This window comes from Gavia stellata, chromosome 6 (assembly GCF_030936135.1).
Source record: "Gavia stellata isolate bGavSte3 chromosome 6, bGavSte3.hap2, whole genome shotgun sequence".
Lineage (NCBI taxonomy): Eukaryota > Metazoa > Chordata > Aves > Gaviiformes > Gaviidae > Gavia > Gavia stellata.
In genome coordinates, this window is record NC_082599.1 from 9,133,267 (window position 1) to 9,150,617 (window position 17,351).

The 17,351-nt window shown below is 40.7% G+C and overlaps 1 protein-coding gene across 2 annotated transcripts in view; it reads left to right on the forward strand.

Annotated features, from left to right (window-relative positions):
• DPP6 (dipeptidyl peptidase like 6) overlaps positions 1 to 17,351 on the forward strand; it is a 422,729-nt gene that overhangs the window by 380,449 nt on the left and 24,929 nt on the right. For both annotated transcript variants that reach the window (XM_059819117.1, XM_059819118.1), the window contains exons 14-16: positions 154 to 245; positions 1,825 to 1,872; positions 4,027 to 4,145. In XM_059819117.1, the coding sequence (XP_059675100.1) occupies positions 154 to 245; positions 1,825 to 1,872; positions 4,027 to 4,145 (259 nt within the window). The remainder of the gene's footprint in view (positions 1 to 153; positions 246 to 1,824; positions 1,873 to 4,026; positions 4,146 to 17,351) is intronic.

Genomic DNA, 17,351 nt, shown 5'->3' on the forward strand with positions numbered 1-17,351 from the left:
AACTAGCGGGGGGGGGGGGGTGGAAATTGCAGATGCGTGTGTTTTTTTTAATAGGTAATGGAGTCAAAAGAGCTCCCTTTTTCAGCAGAGAAGCTTTGCTCAGATACGTTCTTTTAAAAATAAAGAAATCTAATTCTCTTTTCTTTCTGGCAGCCCAATAGTAGCAGTGATAACTTACAGTCTATTACATCTGGCGATTGGGATGTGACAAAGATATTGGCATATGATGAAAAGAGGCATAAAATGTAAGTAAACTGTCGTCTGACAAATCAGTCTTCCCTTGTTTAGCTCTGGACTGTAGGGTTAGTTACAGTGGTGTTGTATATGCATCTGAAATGTATGAGCATAAGGACATGGGGATACAGCAGCAGGAGAAGCTGTCTCCATTTTGGCTTAACCTCTCACACCATTCCATATATCTTGTCTTATTTTGGTTTTCTCTGTATAGTTCAAAACTTTCTTTCTGTGACTATTAAATACATTTGTGTAGAGGAGTGATTTCTCTTGCTGCAACTTCTGACATTAACCTCCAAAGTCTATTTTCATTGACCACATAGTCAGTTTTGGAAAGAATCCTTTATTGACCTGCAAAAATATCGGTGCATTAGAAGAAAAGTATTTAGTTAGAATACAAAAAAAACCTTCACACTTGCCCTTTATGCTTGTAAAATAATTTCTGTAAATGTTTACTTCTAAAAATACATTTCAAGGAATTACATAATAAAATGTTTTGAAGGTTTTCTGGAATCAAATACCGTATGGATTCCTTTCTGGGCAAAGTTTCAGCTGGATACAAGGCTCTCACCTCTCATTTTCTTAAGGTCACTGAACAGCGGAGTAAAAAGCCTCTGGAATATGATAAACTTTGAATGATCATTAAGAGCACAATGCTTCTTCAAGGTTTTGTATGTCCTCAATTACCAATAATTTCAGTACGATATAAGGGTCTTCACCACTTGGCAGAGCTAAGTAGCAAACTAGCACCAAAGTCTTATTTGCATTTTAACTGTCCAGTCAAGCAGAAAATACGTACAGTTTGTGCAATCAAAATGTACACCTAGGCAAGTGCAGCTCATTGGAAGCATATTGGTTGGGCTGAATATCCTGCCTGACACATTATTCACCCCACGGATGCTACGTTTGCTCCTGCGGTCTGTCATTATTCACATGAAATGCATCTGGGGGATCAATCTGGACCCTGCATGTTGGACTGAGGTTGGCCACCCCCAGCAGCACCTCTCTGTTACCTTCAGAAGCTGTCACCGTACAACAGGGCTTTTGCTGTTTAGCCAGAAAAGGAGTTCACCAGTCTCAGCACAAAACAAGGGCAATGAAGTATTCTTCAGCTTCATACTCTGTCTTCCCTGAAAGTCCAACTCCCTTTTTCAAAGAGGACATTTCAGTGGGTTTCGCGCCAGACCCCGGTTAGCTATCTATCTGGGCAAAGAATAAAAAGTGGTCAGAGAAGTAAAAACTAGTTCTAGAGAAAAAAGAAAGGTGTTTAAAGGTAATTCTGCACCATAAAGCTTGAGCTGAAGATGTGAAGGTCTTTCACTTAATCACTTGATCCTTTTTGTTCCGCTGACATGACCAGTCTAGGACCCAAACATTTCCATGCTTGTTTTAACTGCAGTGCAGCCTACGACGTACTTGCTTGACCCTCTGCAGTGATGTGTCCCTCTCTATGTTTTTCTAATTCAGTTTAAACTTTCCTTGCCATGATAAGATCAGGAAAATGGCTATGTGAATAAAGACAGTTTTGTATGAGATGCTTGTAAACACCCTTCTAACAATACACTTATCTTTTGGATGTTTTTTCCCCAGTTATTTCCACAGCACAGAAGATTTGCCAAGAAGGCGACATTTATACAGGTATGTGCTTTACTAACTTCACATACAGAATTTCCCATTTTTTCAATCTTATGCAAATCATTACTAAAGTGATTGCAATAGAAACACTTTCTTATGTGTTTGTCTTTAATGGCATTGCAAGATCTTGCAATGTATCACTGGAATAGACAGAACAGCATAACAATAGTGAACAAAATGCTTGACATTTGGAAACGTTTTATATTTAGCAATTTTCTCATTTTATTGCAAATTTTAAATTGCTCTCAAGATTGATAAACTGTCAGAAAACTTTCCAACAGAATTGCTTCACACTGGAAAGAATTCAGAATTACAGAAACTAATGGTATAAACTGTTTTTATACATCCAGATAACAGTTTTCATAGAAATTTGATAGCACCTCACCTCATTATGAAATTGAAAAGAAACAACAATATATTATGTTTGCAAATATTTTTCTGCAATTCCAGAAGACTTTAGTATCCTCCGTAACTGTATGATGAGTAAAAGGCTGGGTTTTAGTAAGTTATTGGTAGTGTAGCTATTGCAAAGTATTATGGGAGCAGATTACGAAGGGGAAGAAATGCAAATTTTTACATTTTGGAATCATTATTCCATTTGACCTATTTTTCTTCTCAGTCACCCTGCTGTCATCTCACTATCTACAATGAAAGGCAGAGCTGGTGATAGCAGCAGTTGATAAGGGACAGTCAGTGCGTTTTCCTTCTCTAACATGATGTCATACCTTTTTTTCCTCAGTGGGAAGGAAACTAGAGAGAACTAAATTACCCATAATTGAATAATTTTTTGCTTTTGAGACCTTTATGCCTGTTTACTGCACTCCACAGTTGAGAATAGCTCAGCTCACTGTTTATTTTCTTGGAGAAAAAAAAATCAAAATTATATATTGACCATTCATTCCTATTGCAATGGGAGAAAATCCCATTTTAAAAGCTGAGTCCTGGCACAGCTGCTCAAGAGCTGCTGGCATGAGTCAAAGTGCTTCCCACCCCTCGCTCATCTTGGCACGCAGCTCACCCTGGTGCCTCATTAACCTCACCTCCCCACATAGGCAACAGGGAAAGAGAAGCCCAAAATGTCAATGTCCTTGACCTTACTTTGACGACACAGTGATCTTGGCCTCACTTCAGGTATTTGATTTTCTGTGCTGGGTCGTTTGACTATCTCTTGTCCCGGCCCAAGGGTGTCAGCTCAGCATCAGCCTTGGCATGTTGACAGAGCTCCACTGGAGCTCTGGCAGCTTATATCAGATGAAGATCTGGGGTTTGGGTTTGTTTCTTTTTCCTTTTTGTGTCTGATTTAGTAGCTTGTAGACAGGATTTAAGGCAGGGCCATGATCTGAGTCTAAGCAAGAACCCAAGAGCTACTCAGTTCAGTCTCTGTGGCCCTAAACAGGTTGCCATCTCTTTCTACTTTGAAATGGTAGCAAAAAACACTCATCTGCTTTACAGTAATACTGGAAAGATCTATCCGTTGTTATTCTTGAAGCATTTTAAAGTTTCAAAATGTTATAGCAGTGCAAAACTTTATTTATTAATATTTTCTAATAATCCGTAATTCATTCTTTAACCTATAGTAGACTCTTACAAAACACTTCTGAGCACATGTACAAGGCACATTACCTTCTTCAAAAACAGACCTCTAAACACAATCTTTTCTTTCTACTTGGATGTTACAAGAGCAACTATTTAAACGCCCAAAAAGGGCTTTGGCCTCTGAGGCAGCTGCTAACAAATCAGACCGGTGAGGCAACCAGTAAGAAACTTAAAGAAAGCAATTCCATCTCTTTATTGTCTGTTATAATATAAGCAGGGGTAGAAATACTGCTCCATTGTTTCATGCCTTCGTTCACTGAATTATGACTTCCTCTTGTGGAATTGCAACCATCATTTTCTTCTAAAAACTATACCTTCCTTCATAACCACCTGACCTTGCAAAAAAAGACATCAGTATCCTTTTATATATTCTCCATCCAGGCAAAAAAAAAAAGCCATTACTGCTATTTAAACTCAACCAAATGGAAATGCTTTGTCTCTTACTAATGTTGGACACATTATATTTATGTTCTTGTTCTACAGTACAGTAAGGTTGAAGTAATGTTGCTTCCAGATAACATTTGATCAGTGACCTTCATGGACTTGTATTAACTTTTTCAGCGCAAGCACAAATGGAAACTTCAACAGGCAGTGTCTGTCTTGTGATCTGATTGAAAACTGTACTTATTTCAGTGCATCCTTCAGTCACAATCTGGAATACTTCCTACTGACATGTGAAGGTATGTTGGATTTTGTTATTGCAGTTGTTGTGCCTAAGGATAGGATTTAGAGCCAGCATTGATATCTTTAGATATCCTGTGTACCTGTGGGCAGCTTTGAAATACTGGCTGTAAATATATGGGTCACTTTGCTTTTAAAGCTTTACTCTTAACATTTTTTTTTTCTTTTGTGTATTTTTATTTTTAACTAGAAAGCAAATGTGTGCAACCTTTTTCTGTGCATATCTGACTATTGAAGATAGAGGTACATTCCTTTAGCCACTCCAAGCATCCTTAAGTTAAAGTAACAGCAAAACCTAGAGGAGATAAAATGTCAGAAAGTTTGTGAGAGATAAACCAACGAGGTGGGATTAACTGTGGGTGACTGGGACTGAGCTCCAAATGCATTAACTCATACCAGTACTGTGAGCAGGGGGATTCAAAGTAAATAAGTTACAATGGAAAGACAGTTTGCCAAGGAAAGGCAGTTTGCAGAAAGCTACCTAATGGACTATGTGAGTACAGAATATGTAGTGTTTCACTGCTCATTCATCATAAATATTCCTTAGCTTGGAGCAATCTATAGGTCTGACAGAGATTTCATGGGCTGAAAATGCCTTACAGTATCCAAAGGACTAAGGATAGAGGGCATTTCAGAAGAGTTGTGAAAGGCAGCTTTCTCCAGCTCTGTTAAGAATAAATGCAGAACTCCATAGCATTTAATCCTGTGTAATTTAGTTCTGCTATATTATCCTAAATTGCACATAGAATGTATGCACGCAGAACTGGATTGCAGCCCCCCCTGGCAAGCAATATTCTTACTGGTCGTCTGCTGCTATGAATGAAGCTGCTCAGATACTGCACGCCCTCTAAAGCAGCTATTGCAAAGCAGCAAGCCACCTGAAATGCCTTATTTTCAACAGCTCAGGAAAAAACAGGCATGTGCGTAACATAAAAAAAAAAAGTAGCTGTTGCATATGCTGTTGTACAGCAGCTCTAAGTACTCTCTCTGCTGAACGGCAGCAGTGTGTTTGGCAGTGCATGGACTGCCCCTTCTCTGACTAGCAAATATTCATTGGTGCCAGTAACTGTTCGTGGTGAACACCAAGGATAAAGAAGAAGTCTCTGAGATAGCAAAATGGGAAATAACCAGGATAATCAAAATAAAGTGGAGAAGTAGAATGGTTAACATGGTACCAAGAAAAACGTCTGGACATGGACATTTGTAAAAACATTTTCTGCCCCAAGAAGGAGAAAAGACAGGCTGTATTTTGGGGTCATTTATAGGTATTCTAAAAAAAATAGCTTGCAATACAGTACAGTGAAATATCATTGACAGTACAATGGACTAGTTAACAGACTACATGTAAATCTCTGAATCTGTAATTATGGCAGACATGTGCAGAGAAGGGCAATTTTCCACTAAACATTCAGTTCTGTAGTAAATGTTATTAAGTTTATGAAGTTTGCCGCTTTACAAAAAAAGCCCTGTCTATTTTTCTTCTTGTTTTCATTTCAAGAAAAGTTGTCAATAGCTAGTAGGGACAGCGTCCATTTCCCTTGCACCAAGATAATTGTTTTACGATAGTTAGAAACATTTGTGAATAACAAGATTAAGGTTTCTAAGGGTCTTATCAACAGTTCTGAAGTGATATATTTCTATTACATTATATCTCATTCACAAAAACCTGAAGTGATACCTGAAGAGATTGATGAGTTTTATTAGTGTGTACATTAATCCAAGTACACAAGATAATGATTTTGCATAACAAACCATGGACCAGATTCTCAGCTGCTGTAAACAATACCTCCATTATAAGGTCATTAGAGTTAGATCTGTTTATATCTGCTGAATATATCTTCTAAAACTGTAATTTCAGTATAGCACAAACACAGCACAGCTTGAACTATGAGCTAATGTCAATGTTGTCATTCAGAAACCTTTGCAAAATATGTATACATAAGAAAATACAGAGATCTTGGTAAGATTTCCATTTTCAATGATTTTATAAAAATACCAGTCCATTACATTTGGTGGAGTTATTCCTTATTTACATAACTGAAAGAGAGAGATCTTTCAATTTCTTTGCTTTCAAGCAGTTTACAGGAACAACATCTCTTTTTAGCATGTTTTGTGTAGGTTCCATCTAACTTCAGATATCCACTGTGGGCGCATTTACAGCAGAGACAACTCCCTTTGCTTCCTGTTACAGCTGATGTGGGTCAGGGCAGTGGAAACATCTGTTCTGGCTGAAATGCAGACTTCTGGATAAAAGTAATCATCGCCTCAGACTTTGGTGATGCAACTAGGGTAGAGCTGTTGCGATTTGATGGAGAATCACTTGCATCCACTGATAGGAGACTTCCTTTTCCACAGCTCCTCAGGCTGCTTAGCTAAAGCTTGGCATTGCCTCTCTTTCTCAGGGTATTATTTTACTGCTCGTAAGCAGTCATACTCTAGTATCTTCTTGATTAGCAGGAAATCCTATTTATTCATATACACATATAACACATGGATGGAAAAGCTACTTGAATGAGGATATATCAAGGAGCCCTGCTTATCCTGCAGTTGATCAAGCAGGTAGGGCAGCAGCAGCCCACCAGAGCGGACAAGTGTTTGTCTTACAACGTTTGCTACCCAAGGGGTTCTGTCTGGAGTTCCCACCTCTGCTTCCCCAAAAAAATCACGGTTGGAGTCGATGTTAATGACCAGACAGTGGCAGACAGTACCTGTTGCTGTTTGCTGTATAAAAGCAGACAGAGCTCAGGTCTTGCTGTATACTCTGTGACTGCCTACAAAAGTGTGTGTTTGTAGCAGTGACTGGTGTACGACTTTATGCCAGACCTGTATGCATCTTTGAAGGTAGCTAAACATAAATGATTTTACTCTGATCAAGCCTGTCATAATTTAAAAAATTGTATTTTCTCACCTGTCCACAGTACAAATGAATGGGCAGATATTTATGGCTTGAAAACAATTTCTGTGCTGACACTTAGAGACTAACCTCCACCTTGCCTCAGTTTCACTCTATCCCTTTTACTAACTTGCTTTGTGTTCTTCAGTTGCAAACATCGCTGAGTTTAGAGACACAGACACGACTGTGGCTCAGCTTAACCTCTCTAAAATGGATGGCAAGGTTTGTAAGATTTGATTAAGCAATCAGTGCTTATAAAGTACTCTGTGATACTTAAATGAAAGGCGATGGAAAGGGAAAACATATATCTTTAAAAAAAAACAAAACAGGAAAGGTCTGGCATTGTTCATTTGATCCCAAAGGTGAAGAGTTGGAAGTTTTCTGCTCACTGCTTTAGTACCTTAGGGGCAGCATATAATGTCTTAAAGGTTTTTTTGCTGTTCTGCAGACTATGCTTAACAGCAGTGCTACCTGGCACAGACTGAAATGAGAGAAGTAGTATGCTATAATAAAAGGTAACCTCTCTTTCAAGAGGACAATGTAATGCTTACTGTCAGGAGGCAACATTTATTGCAATCACTCAGTCCCAGAAGGCTAGTTACCTTATTTTTCATCTAATTTTATATGCTCATCATTGAATTACTGTAGCAGGATCTAAGGAAACATGACGCTTTGCAGACTGCTGTTAGATTATCTCCTCTAGACACTGTCAAAAAAGCAATATGTGCTGAAGCAAGGTCACTCCTACTGTCATTTTCATCATAAAATATGGGCTTACACTTTTGTCTCCTCTCATAAACCAGCACAGGCACTGCCACTGATTTCCTCTAAGATAAACAGAAAGAAGTTCTGGATGGAAGGGTTTTGCTACTTTATACATAAATTTAATTGAGGATGGGATTTCTCATCTAGAATGGGATGTAAAATTCAATTGCATAGAGAAAAGGGTAAGAAATTACAAGTTTTGGCTGTGGAAATCAATTTATTCCTGTTTCTTTAGAGCAGCTCAGACATGTACAGCGCAAGGCTGAATGACGCTGAGCCAGTGAAGCACTAAAGCCCATTTTTAGGTGATAGCTCCTTCTCTGAAGGATGAAGCTTTATCAATAACTACCACCATAGTCAGCTGTGTAGTGTTTTAGTATTTCCATTTTAAATAGCTGCACCTTGTCTTCAGTGACTCCTCCCCTGGCTCCCCAGTGTAACCTGCCAGCACTATTAAAACTTGAGTCCTAATGAGGTCGTTCATGGGTGAAGAAAGGACGTGCAACCGTTTCTAGTGCAGGTTGACTTGTACTCTGATACTCTGTGGAGCAGGTTTGGTTACAGCATCTTCACTCATAAAAAATCTGTAAAGTCACTGAGACTTTTGCTTGAACATACAGAACTGGCAAAGATTTTCTGGATCCTGGAGTTCAAGTCCCTGCTATTGCAGACAGCGGCATCATAGCATCCTTTACATTATTGGTCAGTCTCCATCAACTGACCTCAGCCATAAGCTGACCTTGGACGGCTCAGGGCACTTGGGGAGGTGTGAGTTGTTAACCCCACAAAGGGTTAACGCCTTCTGGCTTTGAGACAAGAGGAATAGTGAGGAAGACCTCTGGCACATGCATACATTACTGCAATTAATGCTGTTTAATACATGATGAAAATGATAGGAGGGTGTGTTTTTCATGGAATGCCTACCAGCCTCCTAATTAAAATTCTCCGTAATCATGCATTATCAGGAAGGGATTAATCATTTTTAGGGATGACACAAAGAAAATTGGTAGTTACACAGAGGGGAGAGGACTATAATGAGGACTGAGAGAAAACTATTGTCTTGTGCTCGGCATGGTTGCTGGTGATAGACAAGTGCCTTTGCCACAGCACTGTATATTATCCTTTCATTCATTGACCGATTTGGGAAAAAACAGCTTTCACTTTGAAAAGAGGTAACAGTGTAACTTAGAACAGGGAACGCTATCTTCTTCTATAGGTCTCAAGTCTTTCCTTCTTTTCCAAACCCAGTAAGATTGTTTTGATTCAAAATACCATAAAATCACTATAGTTTATCCTGGCTTTTTGAAGATTATCTCTGCTGGAACCTATGTTTGTAGCTGACTGGTAGTCTTTACTGTCAGTATTTTGCAGATCAAATGACTTCAAAGCTGTCTCTCTCTTTGGAGAAAGGAAAATAGACTCTTCTAAGAAAATTGTTAAAAGTATTATCACCTGATTTGCATGTCCTGTCTAGCACTGCAGTTATCAGTAGCTCAGCCTAGATGCTGTAGATCAGTAATCACAGGTAACAGGAATGAAGTCATCTCTGCCTTTCCTAGCAGGCAATTTTCTAGCTGTAAAGCAAAATGATATGTTGTAATTGAGCTGTGCTTGATAAAATACCTAAAGAACCATCAGGAAAGGGATTTATCTGGGTATATATCTGCTTTTCCCCAGGTATGGCCTCTGAGCCAGCAGCCAGGATGACAACAGCTCTGTAACTACACTCCTGGCCCTACAGTACTGAAGGATGCCTCTAGGTCTGGGAAATCATTAAAAATAGGATTTATAGCTCTTAGGTCCTGCCAGATAAAATCCTGGTTCAGTCCCATAAAGAGAAAACAACTGGTGCAAAAGCACAGAGTAGGAAAAATTCACAATTTAAGGATCTCCTTTGAGAGTGATTCATACAAATGAAGAAGCAACGCAACCAAATTAGCAATAATCTGAGTCAAGTTCCTCATACCATTGTACGTGTAATTCTTTCTGTGTATTTATGAGTTTTAAAGACAAGTGCTGCAAGATTATTCTTTATAGAGGCAGCATGTAGCTATAAACTTCTTAGCTCCTTAAACTGTTTCTTGAGAATTTAATTATCTTCTTTCCTCCCTCTTGGTGGAATATGGAAACACCATCTGCACATGGGAACACTTAGGAACATTACATGCTGCTTCCACTTATTAGGTTTATTCTGAGCATTAAAAAAGTCCTTTTATTATTCTACATTTCTTTTATTTTCCAGATTTTTGTTGGACTCCTCAGCAAAGACTTTCACTACCAAGTTTCATCAAATCATCTGGCTCTGCTTTGTGGCGGGTTGTCCTGACCTCTTTTTTAATCACATTTTAACACCGCAGAGTCCAGAGCGTGATTTAGCAAGGCTCAGCCTTCTAGTATGGAGAGGTCTAAAACCATGTTTTGGAATAATTTTACAAATCTAGATTTTTTTCTGCCCTCTGATGTGGTTGCAGCAGAAGCTCCTGCCCACACAGATGGTACAAACCTGAAATGTATGGTTACACCTCTGGAGGATACCATATACACAGAAATTTTGAGTGTATGCAAGTCTAAGTTACAGAAGACGTGAAGTGAAATCACTAATTTACGATGAGGGCTGCTTTAGGGGAATGCATCAGCTCAGCATTTATGGTTGTTGGGACCAGGATTCAAAACAGGGCTCATCATTGTCCTTGATCAGTGCAATCTTTCTAAAGCCGGTTAATGATTACTAACTAGCACCTCTCCTGCTTTCTTATAATAATGAGGCTTTGTACTAAAACCCACTAGCCAGCATTCCTGTGCAAAAGAACTTTTAAAGGAGGCTGGAGGTGGTCAGAAAAGTGGGAAAACTGGGTCATTAACGCTGCCTCGTGTACTGCACAGCCCAGTGCTGTGCAGCGCAAGATAAGCTCAGCCAACAGCTGGGTGGGTGGGAACATCCTTTGAAACGGCAGCATCCAGCACCATTACCATTGGCATCGCTCAGCTCGAGGATTTAAAAAACATTATTTTTTTTTTTAAATGTGAATAAACATAAAATTCTGGGCATTGTTTCTAGTATTGTTGCTATACTTAGATGCCATTACTGCCTAAAGGCTTTGTCTTCTTTGATAATATATATTTTGGAAAATCTCCTAGTATTTTATTCTCTCATGGGATTACTAGCTGATTTAGACAGGCTTGAATGCATCCCAAAGACAAGCTAAATTAAAACCAATAAAGTGCTTGGATTTGTTGATGAATTTCACGGTAACAAAGCAACATTTTATTTTGCCATTCTTATGGATTCAGTGAGTTTCATCAGCACTTCTTGTATGCTGAGTTTGGGAAATGTTTTTCCCTGAAAATCCCATAAAATCCTAGAGGTATGAGTTTTAATCAACAAATATCTTCACAAAAATGTACTAGTTCTAGCATATCACTCATGAGAAATTTTTGTCTGTAATATTCATCACAAAAAAAACAGGGTTTTCTACTGCTAGGGACTTACTTTCTGAATAAAAGTGTCTGAATCCTTTCTGCCTCATTAAAGAAGATCATGACATTTGTCTTTCACCATGAGTGAATCAAACCGCATTTTGCTTTAGTTTCTCCATTAATATGAGGGGGCCATGGGATCATCACAGAGACATTATTGGCAGTAATTTGTACATCTATGTATCTTTGAACTGGAAAAGCTTAACATTATTTAATATCTCAGGATAATTATATATTGAGATTTATCAGGACACAGGGAGGAGGGAATAGAAGTTTTATAGTTGACAAAATAAATACTGCACTAAGCGTTTAATTTGAGTTATGGGAAGATGCGTAAAGCCCTTTGCAACTTTTCCCCAGCTGATCATTTTCATGCTTTTACCAAGTGGAGAGCAAAGGTACGGTGAGAATTAGTGGTTTGCCTAGGGCCACATCTTGAGTCAAGTATCATGACCCCCATTTCCTTCCTCATATTGCAAGACAGCACTCCAAGGAAAAGGTCCATTGGCTACTGGAAGAGACCAAAACTGTGTCTAGCTCTGTAGCCTGTCTCCATCAGAGGATGGTGCATAATTACTCTCTTCAGGATTTTTGCAATAATGTACCCATCAGGGACATGTCTGCCCCAGCTCCTGCAATAAGAGGTTGGCTCATGCCTTCAGGCAGGAGAATAATGAACCTCTTTCTACATCTTTCTCAGTTCCTTCATTTAATCAGACCTTTTAACCTGTGCCATTTGGGGCAGACCTACCATCCCTGGAAAGCAATGGAAAACCTGGAGACAAGGATTTTTTATACTCACTACAGGCAAGCAGATGCCAGGAGCTATAAATCAATGTAAGTTGTCTACCATTCAACAGCACAAGTTCATAAAGCAATGGTTTGTCTACAAAACCTAACTACATTGCTCATGGATTACTTTACATATCACATAGACATCTTACATATCAGTGTCATCAACAGCATTCCTGGAACCAGATCGTTCTTAGTAGTAGTTATGCTCAGGTAAACATCAGTGCAAGCAATAATGAAAGTATCAGCTTACCTCCTCCCTGGATATATTTGGCTATTCATGAACTGTAAACCAACTCAATATTTAGGCAAATATATCCGCAAAAAGTAGGTGGACTGCTTTCTTTTTTTCCCTTTCTATAACAAAACAAACATATTAATTGTATAGTACTGTTGGATTCTCTAAATCCTGAGCTGAATGTGGACACCTATGATATGTATACTTACAAACAAGTGGATTTTATAATAGTTGTTTTAATTTGTTGGCCAGCATGTAGACAGAGAGTTCAAAGACACGTTCGGTAACGGTGGTCCGAGAAGTCCTAACTAGTTGCAAAATGCTAGTTAGGACATATGGGTTTGATTTTTTTTTTCTCTGTTGTAAGCTCCTTTAGAGAACTCAAGCAGGTCTTGTAATTCCAGCTTCCTAGAGGTGTTGTGAAAATAAAATCCATTACTGACTGCAGCGCTTACATGTGCAGTGACAATAAGGGACATAGAGGCTCCTAGACGGACAAATTACCGGAGTGGTTTTGAAAGATACAGTGAATCTTCAATCTATTCACTGCAGAGAAACCTTCCTAGCCGAATCCCAGCTATTAGTATGCAGGAAAGCACCCCTGTAACAAAACCAGCATGTAAAATGATTAAATCATACCGGAGTGAAGAGTTAACAAGGCATGGTTGCACACATTTGCTGTTAGCTCACAGTACCGCACGATGTTTCATCTCAATAGCAATTCCGTAACTAGTCTGTAATTACATCACAGGCCTTAATAAGTGCGGGGCAGTCCTCCCAGGTGCTGAATGCTCTTAACTCCCACCAGCTGCAGCGGGAGCTGGAGGTACCCAGAGCAGCAGAGGAGCCCCTCAGCACGTCGCAGGACGGGACTCCAGCAAGACCAGCCTCCCCTGCCACCGTAGCATCGCTCAGTGCCTTTAGAGATAGCAACGATCTCTTGAACAAGGGATTGAATTTTGAGTTATAGCAGCAGTAAAACAGTTGTGAAAAATATAATAACCCATTTTGGCTTAAAGCACGTCATTATGTATTATATGTTTTTATAACACTGTGAGTGTGTTAGAAACTGGGAGATCCAGTGCAGCTGTGAGGGGCAACATCATGCTGCGGCTTTTTCGGTTTGGAGGGTCCTTAGATGTGTATGTGTGTGCAGTTTGCTCCTTGAGGGTGATATGGAAGTATTGATCGTCTAAGAAGGATTTGAACGGGGGAAAAAGTGTTTTCTTGTCAAACGCTACAGGGCGAGTGTTTCATTAGGAGTGTTTTCTGTCGATAACACCCAAATGGTAGAAACTCTTTTTCTTGCTTTTGAGAGATGAAGAAGCTGAAGTTCCTATTTAACCTCTGCAGGTAGCCACTTCATGTGGCTTGGGGCATCTCTGGCAGACGGCTGGGGAAAGCTTGCTGCTATGGGTACAAGTATGTCACTTCAGGGCCTGAAACAAACATTAAACATGCAGAGGGGAAATACCTACATTTAATCCCTACGTAAGCTTAGTTACGTAGAAAGCCTGCTGCCTGGCAATATTTCTGAAGCATGTGGGTTTAGTGTCAACTAATAATATCATAAAACTACCCATCATGGTAATGGCAAAGCATCTTAGAGTGTCTCCAAAGTACTTCTTACTGAAATTCAAGTAAATGCTTTCTAAGTGCAGCTGTTTCTGCTAAGAATACCAGAGCTTGGCAATTCAGGTGACCTTTGGCAAGGATCATGATAAATGATGTCGTTGAGGTAGTCTAAAGAGACTTAATTAGATGCTGAAATAACTACTAGCACTGAGAAGGAATTTTATTAACCAAGTTGAGAGCCTATGGATAGAGAAGAACAATAAGTACGCCCTGGTTTAAACAAATGTGAAAGGTTGCTTCCCGGATTTTGCTAATGGGGTATGCACCAGCTGCCACCGCACTTCAGTATAGCCACGTCAACAGCTCTGAAGACCCCAGCCAAGGCTGAGAGCCAACTTTAGATGCTTTCCTCACTGCAGGCACCATAAGCGATAGCTCCCAGGCAGTGACCAGGAAGAGGAGGCTCAGGGGAAGGTGGTTTCTGCCTGCTATCCTGACTGATTGTGCCTCTCTCTGCCCCACCTCACCTTGCTGTGAAATGCGATAACCCCCTATAAAGCACCTTATATTATTTTTCATCAGTACACCTTGGAGGACCACAGCACTGTATGTCCACAAGGACTGGAAGACAAAGTCAGTGCTGCCACTGGAAGAGCCAACTCCATCCTCTGTCCACCTTGGCGGCTTTTTCACCAGTCTGCTGCCTGCGCCACAAATAGGCTCAGTCTGAGCTGGGTCCAGGGACTGAACTGAATGAAAATTAAATACAATACTTTTTTTCTGCTAGGATCAGTTCTAGAAGCTCTTCTGCTGTTTTGCTGGATGGTTGTACAAATCTTTCTGATCACGCAAGGGAGTGGGAAATGCTGGAACAGAACAAGTGGCCGAGGTGGGGATGGAAGCGGGCAACACTAGTTTAAATTTTTTAGGGAGCGAGGATTTGGGAGTATTTTACGGGCCATCTGATGACTGCAGCTTATTACTGCTGCACCCCAGAGTAGAGTTCACAGAATCACAGAATCACAGAATCACTAAGGTTGGAAAAGACCTGTAAGATCATCAAGTCCAACCATCAACTAACACCACCATGCCCACTAAACCATGTCCCACAATGCCACATCCACACGTTCCTTGAACACCTCCAGTGACAGTGACTCTACCACTTCCCTGGGCAGATTATTGCAGTGTCTCACCACTCTCTCAGTAAAGAAATTTTTCCTAATATCCAGTCTAAACCTACCCTGGCACAACTTGAGGCCATTTCCTCTTGTCTTGTCACTCGTCACTTGGGAGAAGAGACCAACACCCACCTCTCTGCAACCCCCTTTCAGGTAATTGTAGAGAGCGCTGAGGTCTCCCCTCAGCCTCCTCTTCTCCAGACTGAACAACCCCAGCTCCCTCAGCTGCTCCTCATCAGACTTGTGCTCCAGACCCCTCACCAGCTTCGTCGCCCTTCTCTGGACACGCTCCAGCACCTCAATGTCCTTCTTGGAGTGAGGGGCCCAAAACTGAACACAGCATTCGAGCTGCGGCCTCACCAGCACCGAGTACAGGGGCACGATCACCTCCCTACTCCTGCTGGCCACGCTGTTTCTGATACAGGCCAGGATGCCGTTGGCCTTCTTGGCCACCTGGGCACACTGCTGGCTTATCTTCAGCCGGCTGTCAATCAACACCCCCAGGTCCTTTTCTGCGGGGCAGCTTTCCAGCCACTCGTCCCCAAGCCTGTAGCGTTGTCTGGGGTTGTTGTGACCCAAGTGCAGGACCCGGCACTTGGCCTTGTTGAACCTCATACAAGTGGCCTCGGCCCATCGATCCAGCCTGTCCACATCCCTCTGCAGAGCCTTCCGACCCTCGAGCAGATCAACACTCCCACCCAACTTGGTGTCATCTGCAAACTTGCTGAGCGAGCACTCAATCCCCTCATCCAGATCATCGATAAATTTATTAAACAAGACCGGCCCCAAAACTGAGCCCTGGGGGACTCCGCTTGTGACCAGCTGCCAACTGGATTTCGCTCCGTTCACCACGACTCTCTGGGCTCGGCTGTCCAGCCATCTATATATAGATATAGATAGAGAACATAGATGTAGATGTATAGACTTATAGGATTTTATATATGTGTGTGTATATATATATATAATCTTCAACAGAAAGTTTTGCTACTTATTGCCTTATGTGCAGCTCATGGGGGTTCAGATTTTCTGAACCATCTGAGCTGTCCTTGGACTGGATCTGAGGTCTACAGCAAGGGGTAGAAAGCCTGTGTTTGACACTTTGTGCTATGCGGGTCTGAACATGGTGTTGTCTTTCTGGGTAGAGCAGGACAGGCAATCCCCAAGAGTGTGCTGTCCTTGTGCTACTGCACAAGCCAGGCATCCTAGGCAAAATATCTGGCTAACAAAATCCAAGATGCATATGAAAATGGAGGTAACACTGAAGTGCAGCTAAATGTCCTCTGATGTGATAACAACCTCCAGGAACCAGGCATGACCCAACAGTGTGGGTGCAGGTTCCCACACAGCCAAATGCTAAATGAGCACAGCAGCCATGCTCGTGCCTGGAAGGCATTCCCGGTGGTTGCTCACATATTAGGTCACTGGGTGACTGTTATCTGTTGTGACCAGAATGGTTTCCTATACAAGGATGATTACAACAATGCTTGGGGTTTTGTATACCCAGTAGCGGGAGGCTGTAATTAGTGCTTCCAGGCAAACTGTGACCTTTTGGAACTTTTCCTGAGGCTTATGAAGCTTAAATTAGTTTCTGCTGTTTGAAAGCATGCACAGACTTAATCTCTGGGTCCTATTTATATTATAATTACTATATAATTCACATTTGCATTCACTTGACTCCCTTTCTTACTTAACAGCCGAGGTTGGCTCTTGCATCTCAACTCCTTTGTGTGCGGTTCACGGGTCAGAAATCCTGTGGGTAAAGGCAGTGTGGGGAGAGGTCACTCTCACTCCCTCACATGCTTGTATGGCTTCAAAATAGCATAGTGATATGAAAAATCCCTTTTGCACAAACAGAAGGTACCACAAGAGCTTTTTCTCCAGGAAAAGATAGAATGCTATTAGTGGCTTGGAATTTGAAAAAGAACTTCTTTTCTATCAGCTGTTAACACCGTAGTTCTTAAAGTAGTCTGAGATTAATTAAAATGGTGGCTTTTATGGATGTTCCAGTCACACTTTGTCTTCCTTTAAGTAGACCATTAGTTTATGTTATAAAGTATTTCACTGTATTGTTATACATATTTAATGCTGTGAAAAGTACCCATAAATACTCAGTGACATAGAATAAGAGAAAAAAAAATATACGTGAATCTTTAATAATAAAATGAATAGAAAACACCTGTAATTTCCAGCGCATGTAAAAAGAAGATTGTGGAATGAAAGTGAAACTCCTATCCCCTTTAAAATTACCTCATTCTGCAAAGCACTATGTGTTCCTTGCTTTTACATG